At 48.6% G+C, this 17,510-nt stretch overlaps 1 protein-coding gene across 2 annotated transcripts in view; it reads left to right on the forward strand.

Moving 5' to 3' along the window:
* The window catches only part of LARS1 (leucyl-tRNA synthetase 1), a 68,528-nt gene extending 51,259 nt beyond the window's left edge, over positions 1–17,269 (forward strand). For both annotated transcript variants that reach the window (XM_055142990.1, XM_055142988.1), the window contains exons 29-32: positions 3,256–3,360; positions 5,495–5,590; positions 8,753–8,885; positions 16,879–17,269. In XM_055142990.1, coding sequence (XP_054998965.1) covers positions 3,256–3,360; positions 5,495–5,590; positions 8,753–8,885; positions 16,879–17,084 — 540 coding nt within the window. In that variant the 3' untranslated portion in view covers positions 17,085–17,269. The remainder of the gene's footprint in view (positions 1–3,255; positions 3,361–5,494; positions 5,591–8,752; positions 8,886–16,878) is intronic.
* Positions 17,270–17,510: the final 241 nt, after the last annotated feature.

The following is a 17,510-nucleotide window of genomic DNA, read 5'->3' on the forward strand; positions in this document are numbered from 1 at the left end:
GAGTGGTCAGTGCGTGAAGATATGTACTGTGGAGGGCATGCGCTGCCCCGGGTCCGATCCCCAATGTCACGTATGGTTTCCTGATCGTAGGCTTTGGGGTCAGACAAATCCTGGTCCAAATCCTGTCTGTCACCTTTAGTTATGAGGCTTTGACAAATTGTCTAAACTCTCTGAGTCACAGTTGTCTCATCTATGAGATGAGCAAGTCCTCCCTCTAGGAACGGTCTGAAGAGTAAGTGCAATATTTAACACAAAACTGCTCAAGTAGTAGACCCAGTTAAAAAGATTTTCTTAATGTGAATATATTACAGCCTGCCCTATGGGACTGGAGTGATATCACAGCAGGTAGGGAGTTTGCCTTGCATGTAGCCCACCCGGGTTCAATTTCTCCTTCCCTCTCGGAGAGCCCGGCAAGCTACCTAGTGTATCTCGTTGCACGGTAGAGCCTAGCAAGCTCCCTGTGGTGTATTCGATATGCCAAAAACAGTAACAAGTCTCACAATGGAGACGTTACTGGTGACTGATCAAGCAAATCGATGAACAACGGGATGACAGTGCTACAGTGCTACCCTATGGGAACCACCTAGTGGTTCATTTGATACTTTAATACTCGTATGTTTATCCTACAGATGTTTGATGAAGATCAAAACTCTTAGCTTTTCCTATACTAAAGAAAATTGTATTCTTTAGGATAGCCTTTTAATTCTCCCAGGCCAGAGTCAACTATCGGAGTGCTATGGTGTTTGAAGTTTTAGAAATAATTTAAAATCCTGGTGGCAGTCACCAATCAAGTTAGAATGTGTGCTGTGCTTCCCTGACCCACTGATGCCACTGGCCAAAATGCCAGGCCCATTGTCAGTGTGTGGGTTCCAGAAAATATTCTCTTGTTGATTGTGGAGATGGTTTTGATGGTCTGCTTTAACAGAATCCAGTGAAACTCTTTTGAACTGTTTTGATTCAAGAATTGGCTTTTTAAAAAACTAATGTTAGGGGTTGGTGCAATAGTACAGTGGGGAGGGTGTTTGCCTTGCACGTGGCCGGCCTGGGTTTGATCCCCAGCATCCCATAGGGTCCCCTGAGCACCGCCAGGAGTAGTGATCCCTGAGTGCAGAGCCAAGAGTGACCCCGAGCATCCCTGGGAATGACCCAAAAAGCCAAAGCCAAAATAAAAAAAAAAAAACAGCTGGAGCTGGAGCAATAGCACAGCGGGTAGGGCATTTGCCTTACACTCGGCCAACCCGGGTTCAACCCCAGCATCCCATATGGTCCCCTGAGCAGCGCCAGGAGTCATTCCTGAGTGCAGAGCCAGGAGTAACCCCTGTGCATCACCGGGTGTGACCCAAAAACAAACAACTAATGTTAGATGAAACAGTATTGTATTTTTCTTTCCCTTTTTTTCTCTTTTTGGTTATTTTGGCCACACCTAGTGGTGCTCAGGGCTTGCTCCTGTCTCTGTGCACACTTGTGGTGGGCTCTGGGGAACCACAATGGTTTGTGAAGATCGAGTCCAGGCTGGCCGCCCGAAGGCAGAGGCCTGACCTGCTGTGTTATCACTCCGGCCCCAATTTTTCAGTCGTATCTGTGATTTGCCATGCGAAATTAGTGGTTTGAAATGTAGAAAGGTGCTCAGTAAATCCGGGAGTAAGAAAGTGTCGTGCTAGCGCTTTTTCCTGGGAAGAGAAGCAGCTTGGGAGGGAAGTGGAGGCAGTGAGGATTGTGGTCATGTGGGCACTTTCAGACGAGCGCTGCCTGCACACTCCAGACCATCAGTACAGAGCATGTGGAATTCAGTTCTGGAGTTGTTATGTTTTCCTTTTGGTTTTGTTTTCGGGCTACACCCGGCAATGCTCAGGGGCTACTCCTGGCTCTGAACTCAGGAATTACTTCTGGCCATGCTCTGGGTACCATATGGGATGCTGGGGATCGAACCTATTTTGGGAGTGAACAAGACAAATGCCCTACCTGCTAGACCGTCGCTCCAGGCCCTGAACTTGAATTTTGAAGGTCGCATATTTCTTTGTTTGTTTATTTTTTTGTATTTTGGGCCCATTCCTGGCACTGGGGATCGAACCCAGGTCGGTTGCATGCAAGGCAAGCATCCTACCCACTGTAGTACTCTGGCCCTGCTAGGGTGCATTTTGAACATTGAATATTTCTTAACTTTTAAGAAAATGAAGACTAAAGAATTATTCCTTTTGTTTTGGGGGCCACACTTGACAGTGCTCAGGCTCTGCTCAGGATGTTGCATCTGATTCTTGGGGGGCCATTAGGTGCAGGGGGCCTTGAGGTGCTGGGCCTCATGCATGCAAATCTCTCGCCCCCTAAGCAGTTCTTTTTTGGTATGTCACTGGGTTATATCTGAGTACTGACACAGTATGACATTAAAAAATGTATCTTTTTAAAAGAAAAATATTTTTTCGGGGGGTCAGAGCAATCGTACAGCGAGTAGAGCACTTGCCTTGCGCAGAGCTATCCCAGGTTCAGCCCCTGGCATCTCAGATGATTGCCCCCCGAGCTTTTCCTGGGTTTGGTTCTAAACAAGAGAAAAAACCATTTCATTGTTTGTGGCTCTGGGGATCGCATGCCCAGTGAGGAAGAAACTCTAGCACTGAGCCACATCTTCGGCCTGTGGTTTCCTAGGCAGTGTACCCCAGCCACCACTGGATTTGGACCCCCTAGTGTTTGGGGGGACCGTGGGGATATCTCAAAGGGCTGGAACACCCAGCCATGGCCTGGGCTTGATCCCTGGCTCCAGCTATGAGCAACCATACGGAGGCTTGCCTAGTTTTGTTTTGAAATTTACAGAAATATGTATAGGAAGTATTGGCTTCGTTACAATGAATTCTTTGAAATATTTCTAAAGTTGTAGCTCGGAAAGTTAAAGCGTGTTATCTGAATAAGCCACACATTTGTTTGATTCCTTGTCAAAGCAGATTGTTTGGGTTTGCATATTAAGTCCATCTAAATAAAAAATGACAAAACTATGTTTATTTTATAAGCCTGAGAACCTTGTTCTTTCAGTCTTTTCAGTGCTGCCTTAATATTGTCGTGATTTAAATGATAATTACCCTGAGCCAGTAATTTCATTAACAAGCAAACAGATAAAACCGTGTAGCCACGCTTTTCCTCCGACTGTGCAAATTTGAAGATTTTTATCAATTGAGAGAAGAATGATTTGCTTTGGAGAAAATAGATTTTTTTCCCCCCTCATATTCTTAATGTGTTTTTGTTTTTCCAAACCATTTGGGCTATTAGGAAAATCTGGAGAAGATGGGACCCCGGGTTCTGGATTTACAGCTAGAATTTGACGAACAGGCTGTGCTTATGGAGAATATCGTCTACCTGACCAACTCCCTCGAGGTAAAAGGGGCTATTACACATAGAGCAGAGGCGTCACAGATATAATAAACGAAACCTAGTTTTTTGTTTGATAATAGAACTTTTATTTTATTATTATTATTATTATTTTTAATTAAATCACCATGTGGAAAGTTACAGTTTCCAGGCTTATCTCAGTTATACACTGCTCGAACCCCCGTCCCTTCACCAGTGCCCATATTCCACCACCAAAACCCCCAGTATACCTCCCACCCCCCCACCCTCCACCCCCGCTTTGCATAGCTGATAAATTTCACTTCATTTTCTCTTTATCTTGATTACATTCCATATTTCAACACAATATTACTATTGTTGTTAGTTTCCCCTCAAAAAAAAAAAAAACAGCCCTGCTGACAAAGAAGCATTTGATAGTTTTCCATTGCTGAGAATGAAGAGATATGAAGCCGCTATTGTGGCCTCGCGGTTTAGGATTTCTGCAATTTAGTGCTTTCATAGTTAAGTCCAGTGAGATTTATGTTAGAAATTGCATCATTTCCCTTCCTGGGGCAGCATGGGGCAGACTGGCTTAGTTCGCAGTCTAGAGACATTGGTGGAAGCAGTTGCTGGTACAAAAAGTAGTCTGGCTGGCCTCCGGATCGTGGTCATCAGCAGCAGAGCAGCCGCACAAATAAACATGTGGCCACTCGGGTCGCATCTCGGCAGAGCACGCACCGCTATCACCCTGGCCCCGATAATAGAACTTTTTAAGAAAGTTGAGTGCCTTTCCAAAATACAGCAATCAAGATTTCTTTGGAGTAAAGGGAAGGGCTGGCTGTAGAATAAATTGCAGGCAGGTAAGGTGAACTTCCCTCTTCCTTCAATTTACTCTGTGTGCAAAGTAGTAACCGCATCTTTCCGATTATACTCCCCCCCCACCTTCGAGACAGCGTTAAAAAGTGGATGATCTTATAATCAAATGCTTTCAGAACCTCTGATATCAATACAGAGTACTCTGAATTGCTGTCCCCCCTTTTGACCCCATATTCTTAGAATTGGGCCCGTTGAAATCCTTATTCGAGATACGTTGTCGGTGGTCCTGTACAAAGAGGGCTGAGGACTGGGGAGAATAGTGCAGGCGATGGCTTTGCGGCTGCGGCCTCAGGTTCAACCCTCAGCACCACGTGTTTCAGCCCCGCTTCCCTCTGAGCACTGTGGGGGCAACCTCTATCATTGAGGCCGGGGTCGCACTGACCCAGGACCCCCTGGGGTGGCTCCAAAACCAAAATCAAAAAGAACAAATGACATAAATATCCACACACCTGCTACCACAGTGAGAACTGCGACGCTGCCCACAGCTTTTCTGTCTCTGAGTCCGACGCTCCGTTCTCTCTCCCGTCCTTGCTCAGCCTCGGATTCTGAAAGTTCAGTCTGACAGTTCTTTCTCCGAGACAACCTAGGTAGAAGGAAAGGTAATTTACGGTAGAAAATTTGTGTTGGGGGGTCTCAAACAAGAGTTCTAATGCTAATGAAGACACTAAGAATTAATGCAGGTATAAGAATATGAATAAAAAAAATAAAGCAAAAAAAGAATATGAATATTTTATGAAATATGGGAATAGGAGAAAGCGATTTCTAAATTGTTTACGTAATGTAATTATAACTGAGTTAGTGATTTAATACATTCAATGTAGACATTTTTAATCTGTACTTCAAAATGTTCATATATATTGTCAGAGGTTAAAACATTTTGAATCTTTTCACTGGGTCTCTGTGGACACCTCAATATTTAGGTCATATTATGTTGGAGACATATGTAATTCGCCCCTTTCTGGGTTTTTCCATTTGTTTAAATGAAAAAAATTTTATTCTCAAATGATAAGTTTCTGACTTTTGTACTAATTTGCATTTTCTTCTCCAGTGGGTAGATGCCGTATTTCATTTTAGGAAATGGCAAACGTGACTATGTGAATATGCGATGTCTGAGACATCTAAGATGTGTGTTGCGTAAATTGATTACAGATTTAATTTAATGTTCATATGGAAAAGAATAAAATGGCACAGACCATTTCTTGTCAAGTGGCAGACCTAGTTTACTCTTTGGCGAGATGAGGCAGTGATTAATTTCAGTCATATTATGTGAGACTAATCACTTTTTCATTTTTTCCCCTCTGTTTAGCTTGAACACATAGAGGTCAAGTTTGCCTCTGAAGCAGAAGATAAAGTCAGGGAAGACTGCTGTCCTGGAAAGCCACTACATGTTTTCAGAACGGAAGTAGGTTCAAGGACTCTTACTGTGCTTTAGAGCTGCAAGAGACTTTAGCATACATTACATGGAACCTCCCCCCCCCTTTTTTTGGTGGGGGTTTGTCCCTTTCTTTCTTTTTTAAGTTTCCTTCCTTTATCTCTCCCTCCCTCCCTCCCTCCCTCCCTCCCTCCCTCCCTCCCTCCCTCTCTTCCTTCCTTCCTTCCTTCCTTCCTTCCTTCCTTCCTTCCTTCCTTCCTTCCTTCCTTCCTTCCTTCCTTCCTTCCTTCCTTCCTTCCTTCCTTCCCTCCTTCTGTCATTCCCTCCTTACTTCATCCTTCCTTCTTTCCCTCCCTCCCTCCTTCTGTAATTCCCTTTTTACTTCATCCTTCCTTCTTTCCTTCCCTCCCTCCTTCTGTCATTCCCTTTTTACTTCATCCTTCCTTCTTTCCCTCCTTCCCTCCCTCCTTTCCTCTTTCCCTCCTTCCCTCCTTCCTTCCTGATCTCAGAATCGATTCCTGGCTCTGTGCCCGGGAGTGGTTCCTGGCTGTGCCTTGGGGGACCATATATGGTACCAGGAGGTTTGAACTGGTGTTGGCTGCTTGCAGGGCAACTGCTTGGCCTCATTTTCTGTCTCTCTGACCCCTAAATCCATCATCTTAAAGAGAGAAGAAGGAGAGGCCTAGAGAAATTAAGTGATCAGTTTAATTTTATGTTTTCTTTTGGATTTTGGGCGATGCTGAGGGCTCTGCCTGTGTGCAGGGTCACTGGTGGCCGGGCTCTTCGGGCGCTGTCTCTGGGGTTGAGGGTCAGCCACACGCGGGGCAGCTCCTTCCCCGCTGTAGTGTCTGAGGCCCAGAGTGGTTGTTTTACTGCACACCACCTTATTCGAAACATGCTAGACCGAGGCAACTCTCCTACTGTTCTTTGAGTGCATCCAATATTATTTGTGAGATTTAAAAATAAAAATAGAGCAATAGTACAGGGGGTAGGACATTTGCCTTGCATGCCGCTGGCCTGGGTTTGATCCCTGGTATTCCACGTGGTTCCCCACGACAGTTAGGAGTGACCTCTTACCACAGACCGGAAACGACCTCTGAGCACCACTGGGCATGGCCCCAAAACAAAAACAAATGGAAAATAGGGGCCAGAGAGTGTACAGGGTTCAGGCACTTGCCTGGCATGTGATAGACCCAGGTTTTTTTTTTTTTAATTTTTTATTAAAAATACTATGATTTGCAGAGTTGTTCATTGTACAGTTGTTTCAGGCATTTAGTGTCCACACCACCAGTGTGACCTTCCCTCCACCAACGTCCCCAGTTTCCCTGTCATCCAGCCTGTCCCCTTAGGCACGTAACATACTTACTTTATATTGCTTATTCCAACAAAACCTTAAGAAATGGCAAATAGAATGATCAGAGAGCATAAATTAGTAAGAGCCACTTGGTGATTACTTTAGGATTTTGAGCTATGTACGTAAGAAAATCAAAACCATTCAGTACAATATAACAAAATGCCTGTTCTCCTGACCCAGGTTTGATCCTGGAGACTGCCCCCCAAGGCTGCCCCCCAAATCAGGAGTGATTTCTGACACAGAGCCAGGAATATGCCGAGGGCACTGCCAGGTGTGACCCTGAAATTAGGGATCCTTTGGGTCGGGGCCTTCTGAGCCTCCTGGTCACTCCTGGCTGCTCCAGGGCTGGTCCCGAGAGAATCCCTGAGCACCCCTGGCTAGGTTCCCTCTTAAAGAAAAAAGAAATGAAGGAAAATATGATTTCAGGTCTTTGTTTTTATTAAAATATAGTGGAAATAGAAATTAAAGGGGTTTTTTTTGTTTGTTTGCTTTTGCTTTTTTTTGGTCAAACCCATGCCCTACAGTGCCTGGGGCCTTACCTGCTGTGCTGTCTCAGCCCCAGATTGGGCATTTTATATGTTATGCTGGAATTGCTTGTTTTTCTTGTATTTTTATCACTGGTAAAGACTTGCCACACAATTATAGGAGATTGTATTTACTTGTTTTCAAAAAACTCACTGATAGCGCATATGCTGCCTGAGCCCATGTGCTGCTTGTGCCCACGTGGCCGAGCACATGCGGTGCCCGAGCACAGGTGTCGCCCGCATCTCCCCTCTTGAGATGTGTATTTCCTTGCTTTCGTGTCAGTGCTAGGACGTGTGTAGAGCTCTCTCCACCCTTGGAGAAGCCCATGTTCTCTCTTGAGCGCATTACTCTGACTATTCTCTCCCTCTTATCCCTTCCTCCTTCCCTCAAATAACTTCTAAATAAAATCTGCTCACTTCAAAAAAAAAAACAAAACTCATTGATAATGCCCAGGGTGCAGTTGTGAGGGTTTGTAAAGCACCCTGCTTTTCTTTCTCTTTTGGAGAGAGACAGGGAGGGAGGGAGAGAGAGGAAGGAGGGAGGGGGGTGTTTTGGAAAGGGGACAGAGAGGTGATAAATCAAGATAAAGGGACAGATGTGTGTTGAGGGGGAGATTGGATGTGTGATGCTCAACTTACTGTGATAAAGGCTCAGCAGTGCCTGCACATGGTTCCCGAGCGCTGCGGAGTGGCACTGCAGCTCCTGCGGCTCTGCGGAGACCCCGTGGGATCAAAGGGTGCGAGAATACTGTCCGGCACAGTCCTCCGGGAAGTGCCAGGTACACAGAAACTCAGCCATTAGGGGCTGGAGCCATAGTACAGTGGGGAGGGCACTTGCCTTGCACGTGGCCAACCCGGATTTGAACCCTGGCACCCACCAATGGTCCCCTGGGCCCCACTAGGAGTGATCCCTGAGTACAGAGCCAGGAGTCATCCCGTAGTACCCCCAGGTGTGGCCCCAACACTGGAAGCCAGAAGAGTAAATGCAGTCATTGATAGTAGCTGTAGAAACACTATGTCTGTTGTTAATACCTGCCATTAATACTGATCGTCTAGTCACTTTTCACCCTGGCATTTGGTCCTGCACATGAGCTCTGCTTTTCTTTCTCTGAGTCTGAGTATCCACTGGTTTGGATGAAATCAAACCAAATTTTAAAGCCGCTTTTCTTTGGGCGTTGGGAATGGAGCACTGGCGGGCGAGGCCGCCGCTTAGGGCAGAGTGCCCGCCTCCCCTGCCAAGGCCGGGCTCTGTCCCTGGCACACCCCTCCTGGCAGATTCCGCCCCCCTCACATCTCCTTTCCTCTGCCTTCCAGCCCGGCGTGTCCGTGTCCCTCGTGAACCCCCAGCCGTCCAACGGTCACTTCTCAACCAGAATTGACATCAGGCAAGGAGATAGCCGTGATTCCATCATCAGGCGTTTGATGAAAATGGACCGAGGAATCAAAGGTAGGTGACTGGGCTCCCGGAGATGTGCGTGGCAGTAACTCATGGGTGGGTAGCTTGCGACTTGGTCGCCTGTCACTTAGACTCTGAACCGTTCTTTTTTTTTTAAATTGATTTTTATTAAAAAACACCATGGGGCCGGAGTGATAGCACAGCAGGTAGGGCGTTCGCCTTGCACGCGGCCGACCCGGGTTCGATCCCCAGCATCCCATATGGTCCCCCAAGCACCGCCAGGAGTAATTCCTGAGTGCAAAGCCAGGAGTAACCCCTGAGCATCGCTGGGTATACCCAAAAAGCAAAAACAAACAAACAAACAAACAAACAAAAACACACCATGATTTTCTTTCTTTTTTTTTTTTTTAAATTTTATTGAATCACTGTGAGATAGTTACAAGCTTTCATGTTTGGGTTACAATCACACAGTGATCAAACACCCATCCCTCTACCAGTGCACATTCCCCACCACCAATATCCCTGGTATACCCCCCCCTTTCCTACCCTCCCCCTGCCTCTATGGCAGACAGTATTCCCCATACTCTCTCTCTACTTTTGGGCATCATGGCTTGCAACACAGACACTGAGAGGTCATCATGTTTGGTCCATTATCTACTTTCGGCACACATCTCCCATTCGACTGATTCCTCCAGCCATCATTTTCTTAATGGTCCTTTCTCTTTCCATCTGCCTTCTCCCTCCGCTCATGAAGCAGGCTTCCAGCTATGAGGCAATCTTCCTGGCCCTTGTATCTACTGTTCTTGGGTGTCAGCCTCATGTTGTGTTATTTTATACTCCACAAATGAGTGCAGTCCTTCTATGTCTGTCCCTCTCTTTCTGACTCATTTCACTTACCATGATACTCTCCATGTCTATCCATTTATAAGCAAATTTCATGACTTCATCTCTCCTAGAATAGATGCATAGTTTTACAGTATTCCATTGAAAAAACACCATGATTTTCAAAGTTGTTCATTACACAGTTGTTCCAGGCATTTGCATTTAGTGTCCCAACACCACTGGTGTGACCTTTCCTCCGTCAGTACCCCCAGTTTCCCTCCCAGTCCCAACCTGCCCCCCTACGCACAGTGACTCTACGTGGCTTATTCCAACAAAACTTTAATAACGAGCAAATAAAATGATCGGAAATCAGTAAGGGCCAATTATGGATTGCTATATGATTTTTTTTTTTTTTTTTTTTTTGCTTTTTGGGTCACACCTGGCGATGCACAGGGGTTACTCCTGGCTCTGCACTCAGGAATTACCCCTGACCATGCTCAGGGGACCATATGGGATGCTGGGACTTGAACCCGGGTCGGCCGCGTGCAAAGCAAACGCCCTACCCGCTGTGCCATCTCTCCAGCCCCTGCTATATGATTTTGACTTATGTAACTAAGAAAATTAAAGCTATTTAATCCAATATAATAAAATGACTATTCTCATTCACATATATATGTTTCTAGCTCTGGAATCTAAAGTATATTACACTAAATTTTATTTTATACTTGGATATTGCTATGGTAATGATCATGTCTCACCTGTCATTAATAAAACATTTTTAAAAAACTTTCTTATTGAATCACGGTGATAGACCCTTACAAAGCTGTTCATGACTGGATTTCAGTCATACAGTATTCCAACACCATCCCTCCACCAGTACATTTCCCAGCACCAGTGTCCCCAGGTTCCCTCCCATCACCCTCTACCTCCCACCCATTAAAAAAAAAACTTTTAAAGCAATTCTGTGTTAACATATTTTGAAGTTCACATGGAATCGGTAAGGCCTACATATATAAATTTTCCCCTTACACTTTTTATAAACACTGTGGTTTACAGAGCTGTTCGAGATGATTTGTTCCAGGCATTCAATACAGCTGGAGTTTGGGGCTGGAGCGATAGTACAGCGGGTAGGGTGTTTGCCTTGCACGTGGCCGACCCAGGTTCGATTCCCAGCATCCCATATGATCCCCTGAGCACCGCCAGGAATAACCTCTGTGCATTGCCGGGTGTGATCCAAAAAGCAAAAATAAAAGAGAAAAATACGGCTGGAGTTAAATTTTTAACTGGCTTTGGGGTGTGTGCGTGACTGCTGGACTTAAGGAGCTGGGGTTCAAATTCAGATATTTCCACTTCCAAATTAACTTTCTTTTAAATAATGTGCCTTCAGGCAAAATATGTAAGTAATCTTAAGTTCTTTTTTTTTCTTTTTGGGTCACACCCGGCGATGCTCAGGGGTTACTCCTGGCTCTGCACTCAGGAATCACTCCTGGCGGTGCTCAGGGGACCATATGGGATGCTGGGAATCGAATCCGGGTCAGCTGCCTGCAAGGCAAACACCCTACCCGCTGTGCTATTGCTCCAGCCCCTAATTTGTTTGTTTTGGGGCCACACCCAGCAGTGCTCTTGGGTTACTCCCTGCTCTGCACTCAAGGGTGACTCCTGGTCTCCTGGTGGTGCTCAGGGGATCGTATGGGGTGCTGTGTATAAAACAAGTGTCCTACCCACTGTACTCTTGCTCCAGGCCCAACTTAAATTTCTTGTCAAGAGCAAGCTTAGATTGTATATGATTAGGCTTAGTATAATCATTTGGAGCTTTTAAATTTTCATTCAGCCAGGCTGTTAATTGAGCCGAGTGTGAAGGAAGTTAGTGTTTGTCTGTATTCCCTCCACCCCGTCCCCCCAATTGTGTAAACATCAATGTTGGGATTCCCTTGTTTACATTATCTCTCACTTCTTGATGGCAACCATGGACTGATTGGGCCACATTTTATCAGTATAACATTTTTCAGACTTCGCGCCAGGCTGTTTTCACTCGGGGCGCCCCAAGGGGGGGCGAGTGAGGACCCTCCCCACCCCAAGGGACCCAGCCCCTGCAGCCGACCTCCACTACCCAACTGCCGACACTCTCCAGGCTGCTTTCCAGACACTTCCTACCTATTTTCCATAGTCACCACACCATATTTGATGGAGTTCAGACAGTAGGCAACAAATCACAGAGAGTATATACACCTCTGGAGAGCCTGGCAAGCTACCCGTGGCGTATTTGATATGCCAGATACAGTAATAATAACAGGTCTCATTCCCCGACACTGAAAGAGCCTCCAATCGTTGGGAAGGACGAGTAAGGAGAGGCTGCTAAAATCCCAGGGCTGGGACGAATGGAGATGTTACTGGTGCCCGCTCGAGTAAATCAACGAACAGGGATGACAGTGATACAGTGGTAACATTTTTCCGAAAGGATTTCTGAAGCTCTGACCTGACCTAACTCATGGAACTGCTCTTCAGGTGACAATGTTTCATTAACAGGAAACTGAAAGTAGCCCTTTGCCTGCGCGGGAGTCAAGGGGCTGAGCTTGGGCACCGCGTGCCGGAGGCCAGGCCCGTCCCTGGCGCTGCCCGGTGCCCTGCGCCCCCCAGACGTCACCCCCCAAGCACCTGGGCGCAGCCCGCCAGCACTGCCAGGTGTCGCCCTCGAACACAAACCAGCGGACCCAATCCAAAGCTCAGCCCTTCCCGCCACGTATTTTTCACCACGCAAACATGTTTTTATTCTGCCGTGCATTTTCTGTTCTCTTGAAGTCGCTTACTACGTCCCGTGGATGTCTTATGAGGCCACCACGTCTAAGATCTGGAAAAGTGGAAATGTTTGCCCGTGTGTCCAAGGGGGCTGGGGCAGGCTGGCAGGGTGGGGATGTCACGAAGGAGCAGGGGACTGAGCTAGAACAGTGTGTTAATACTCTAAGGAGGGGCAGCTGAGGGCCGATCACATTTGCAGTTGAGGACACGGTGCGACTGTTCCGCTGGGGTCAGAAGGTTTGTTTCAGGCCTCCAGCTCTCGAGAGCTTAGGGGGAAGGTGCAGATTAGCAGCCGCCGGAGACACGGATCCTTGTTTTCATTCTGTGCCCGCAGTATGTGAGGACTCAGGCTTTGATTGTTTAGAGACATTTTAAGAAATTCTGGGGCCGGAGCAATAGCACAGCGGGGAGGGCGTTTGCTTTGCACGTGGCCGACCCGGGTTCGATCCCCAGCATCCATATGGTCCCCTGAGCACCGCCAGGAGTAATTCCTGAGAGCAGAGCCAGGAATAACCCCTGAGCACTGCTGAGTGTGACCCAAAAAGCAAAAAAAAAAAAAAAAAAAAAAAAAGATTCAATTCAGTGTCAGATGATGGAACATATATAATTTTCTTAAAGACAAACAGGGCTTGGGGCCAGAGCGGCAACACAGTGGAGAGGGAGTTTGGCGCCTTTCATGGGGCCGACACGAGTTCATTCATTCATCTTCTTTTCTTTTTTTTTTTTTGCTTTTTGGGTCACACCTGGCGATACACAGGGGCTACTCCTGGCTCTGCACTCAGGAATCACTCCTGGCGGTGCTCAGGGGATCATATGGGATGCTGGGAATCGAACCCGGGTCGGCTGCGTGCAAGGCAAATGCCCTACCCGCTGTGCTATTGCTCCAGCCCCATTCATCTTATTTTCTTGTGTTCGTCTGAGGAGGGCTACCCCTGAGGTGCTCAGGGTTCCTCCCGGTGGTGCAGAGACTATATGTACTACTTGGGGATCGAACCCAGGTCGGCCATGTGCAAGGCAAGCGCCTTACCCGCAGTACAATCCCTCCAGCCCCCAAAATGCACAGTTAAACCCGCCCCCCGTTCCATGTGCTGGGACAGAGCGCTGAGTTCTTTAGGATCGTCCTGAATTCTGTTCCCCATCTCTTGTCTTTTCTCACGGAGCCTCTCACTGGCGTCACTCTCCCATCCTTCGGCATGCAGCTGTGAGTAATATTGCTGTCAAGGGCCTGCGGTTGGTGCCGGGAGGGGCTGCTGCGGATTCTAGAAGATGGAAATGTTAGGAGGAGTTCGAATTGAAATTCCTCCGGTGTCTGCAGAAGCCTCTAACCTTGAGGTCTCTTCTGAAAGCCCTTCGGGGGCTTTGGTCTCCGAGGGGGCTTAGAATACTGGGTCTGAGACGGGGAAGGAGGGAAATTAATCTCACGCTCCTCAGTCTGCTCCCTGCGGGAGCCGGCACACCACTAATTAGTGCCAGTTATGTGGAGGTCGATGATAGGTTCAGGAGGAACGGGCTAGAATGCCCCCCCCCCCCAAAGGCCAGACTGGGTGATGATGCCCCGAAATCACTCCCCACCCATGCCCCATGCGAACTCCTAACTCAAAGGTGGAAGGCTCCATTGCACATTACCCACCCTCAGAGACCCAAGATCATGCGCATGCTCTTCTTTCCGCAAAGAGCCTGAGATCATGTCTAGTTGCGGACCTAGATTTCAGTACTTTCGATGATGAGAGAGGTGTGGGGTGAGAAAGGCTAGTAACGGCACCGAGAAAGCACCCAGAACCTCTTGGCAGTAACGAACAACCTGGTGGAACGTCAAAGCAAAGGTGTTTTGTTGCTTAGAAGCTTGACTGTTAAGGGCTTTTTTTTTTTCTTCCTTTTTTTGGGTCACACCCAGCGATGCTCAGGGGTTACTCCTGGCTTTGCACTCAGGAGTTATTCCTGGTGGTGCTTGGGGGGCCATATGGGATGCCGGGGATCGAACCCGGGTTGGCCGCATGCAAGGCAAATGCCTACCTGCTATGCTACCGCTCCGGCCCCTGTTAAGGGCTTCTTGGGAATGATTGGGTTCAGAATTGCTCAGCGTGATGGGGATGGTCTGGGAGGGGGGGTGGGGGAGAGATAGACAGAGACAGACAGACAGACAGACACACACACACACACACACACACACACACACACACACGTGCGTGTGGCTGTAGTAAGGGCCTTGTACGTGAACTCTGCTGGCAGGTTTGTCACTGCCTTCAGAGCTGTTTGCGTTCACCCGAGTGTGTGTCCTTGGTGCTGAAGGGACTCGAGTCCTTTGTCGTGGTCGCGTCTGCTCCTCCCCGCAGTCTAATTGCCGTCTGCAGGCCCTGAGGCGGGGTTTGCCTTCATGCTCGGCACAAGCAACTGCTCTGTGAGCCTCAAGGCCCGCACCCTAAACCTCGAGCCCTCCCCGCCGAGCCGCCCGTGCACCCCCGCCCCTCACCTCCCCCCGCTCAGGCTCAGCCTCGTGCTCTGGAGGCGACATCAGGGGGTCCGCACTCACGGGCCACCCGGTGACCTGCTCAGGAAGGCCCAGGGAAGGGTTCGGAGCGTCACCTCTGTTCCTGGGGAGCAGCCACACTGGCTCAGCTCACACTGGAGCCCGCGCTGCGACTCGTGTAGTGAGACCGTGTTCCAGTGTGAGCCGCTGCTGGCGTGGTAGGGGCCAGGGACCCACAGTCAGCGTCTGTTGCCGTGGAGGGTATTTCCCTAGAGATAAGATAACGCCATTTGATGTGAGGATGTCTGGGAATTGCAGGAATTTTATTATTGTTGTTGTCGTTTGGGGGCACACCCGGCAGTGCTCAGATTTCTGGGGGTGCTTCGGAAACTAGCTGGTGCCGGGGATTGAACCTGGGTCAGCCGCGTGCAAGGCGAGTGCCTGAGCTGCCCACTGCCTCTCTGGCCCCGGGCTGAAATAAGGGCTCAGTTGTTGGATCATAGATACATTCGTGGGACAGAAATTCCCCAGTGGGACACTGGGGCCATTGGTGGTGGAGAACGGGCACTGGTGCAGGGAAGGGTGCTGTGCTCGATCATTGTATGACTGAAACGTAAGCACGAAAGTTTGTAAGTCTGTAACGGTACCTCACGGTGATTCATTAAAAAAAAAAATTTCTCAGTGGGAGGACCCCGCCCTCCCACTTTTCCATCTCTCCTTGTCTCTCACCCCCTCGTTGATACACACAATTTCATCCTTTGAGCAGAACAAGGAACTGGTAATGCTATTTCTCTTAGGTAGTAATTCTCTGAAAGTATCTTTCAAAAAAGTAAAAACGCTGCAACTCTTTCATTTTATTTATTTTCCTTGTTTGGGGTCACTCCTGGTGACGCTCACCAAGTGTGCTCTTGGCTCTGTGCTCAGGGATCATTCCCGGCAGTGCCTGGGGACCATGTGGGACCCAGGGATGGAGTCCGGGTCAGCCACATGCAGGGCAGGCGTTCTACCCGCTGTCCTCACTCTCCAGCTTCAGCTCTTGAATTCTCATGTGTTCCGGGAAGAGAAAAGTTTTTTTTTTTTAATTAATTTATTTGCTTTTTTTGTGTGTGGGGGGGTCACACCTGGATTAACTCTTGGCTCTGCACTCATAAATAACTCCTGGCGGTGCTCGGGGGACCATGTGGAGTGCTGGGAATCGAACCCGGGTCGGCCCCGTGCAAGGCAAACGCCCTACCCGCTGTGCTATCGCTCCAGCTCCTGTTTTTACTTTTTTTTTTTTTTTTTTTTTTTGCTTTTTTGGGTCACACCTGGCAATGCACAGGGGTTACTCCTGGCTCTGCATTCAGAAATTACTCCTGGTGGTGCTCAGGGGACCATATGGGATGCTGGGAATCGAACCCGGGTCGGCTGAGAGCAAGGCAAACGCCCTACCCGCTGTGCTATTGCTCCAGCCCCCCGGGAAGAAAGAAGTTTTAGACTTTTTTTTTTTAATATCCTGAAAAATGGTTTATTGAAGTATAACGGAAGTGATGAGAGGGCTGGAGAGATAGTACAGTGGGGAAGGCACTTGCTTGCATGAGGCCCCCACGGGTTTGAATCCCGGCACCAATGTGGTCCCTTGAGCAGGGTCATGAGTGACCCTTGATCACTGCAGGGGATGATCCCCAACACCCTGACCCCATCACCCTCCCCCAAAAAGTGATTTGAGAGACCATGAAGCAGTCGCTCCTCTGGGCCAGGACATCAGGAGACGAGTCCTGCAGAAATCACCATCCGGGGGACGGCTGAGAGCAGATGCAAGCCTGTGGGGTGCAGCTTTGCTTTGGGGGATCGGGTTCCGTCGAGTGACCGGGTGAAAGTCATACTCAGCGGGGTGTTCGGGACAAGAGTGCCCGGCTCGGGCCCTGGTGGGAGGGACCGCCAGTGTCACCTGCTCACGGGTCGTCTCTTTCTCGGCAGACCTCTCCAAAGTGAAGCTGATGCGCTTCGATGACCCCCTGTTGGGGCCGCGGCGAGTTCCTGTCCTGGGCAGCGAGCACGCGGAGAAGACGCCCATCACGGAGCACGCGGTCTTCCACGTGGACCTCCCGAGCAAGAAGGTCCACCTCACGGAGAACGGCCTGCGGGCGGATATCGGGGACACCATCGTCTACCTGGTTCTCTAACGGCGGCCGCGGGGGAGGGTGGCTCTCGCCTCTGATCCCGCAGCCGCTCTCCTGTGCCTCAGTGGGGACCGAGACCCTTCGTAGAGACTTCGTGGATTATCCTTCCTAGCCTTCAGATTCTGCATGTCATCCGAATAATCCCGGGTCGTCTGGGATTCTGGGCCTAATAAATATTTTTTTCCTTCTCGGAGTCTCTAAGAGAGGTAGCTTTTGTGTCCTGCTTGCGTTTTCTTTGTTCACACATTAGTGCTGTTTCCCAGAAGCTTCTCATTCCTTTGGATCAACACAAACATAGCCGGAAGCTGCTTTTATGGGGTGTACGTTATACCAGCAGTTCTCAGCTGGGGGCTGTTTGGCCCCCACTGGACACACAAGGTAATCTAGGCACACAGATGGGGCCATCGTGCTAGATTAGAGGGCCAGCTG

Source organism: Sorex araneus, chromosome 6 (genome assembly GCF_027595985.1).
Source record: "Sorex araneus isolate mSorAra2 chromosome 6, mSorAra2.pri, whole genome shotgun sequence".
Lineage (NCBI taxonomy): Eukaryota > Metazoa > Chordata > Mammalia > Eulipotyphla > Soricidae > Sorex > Sorex araneus.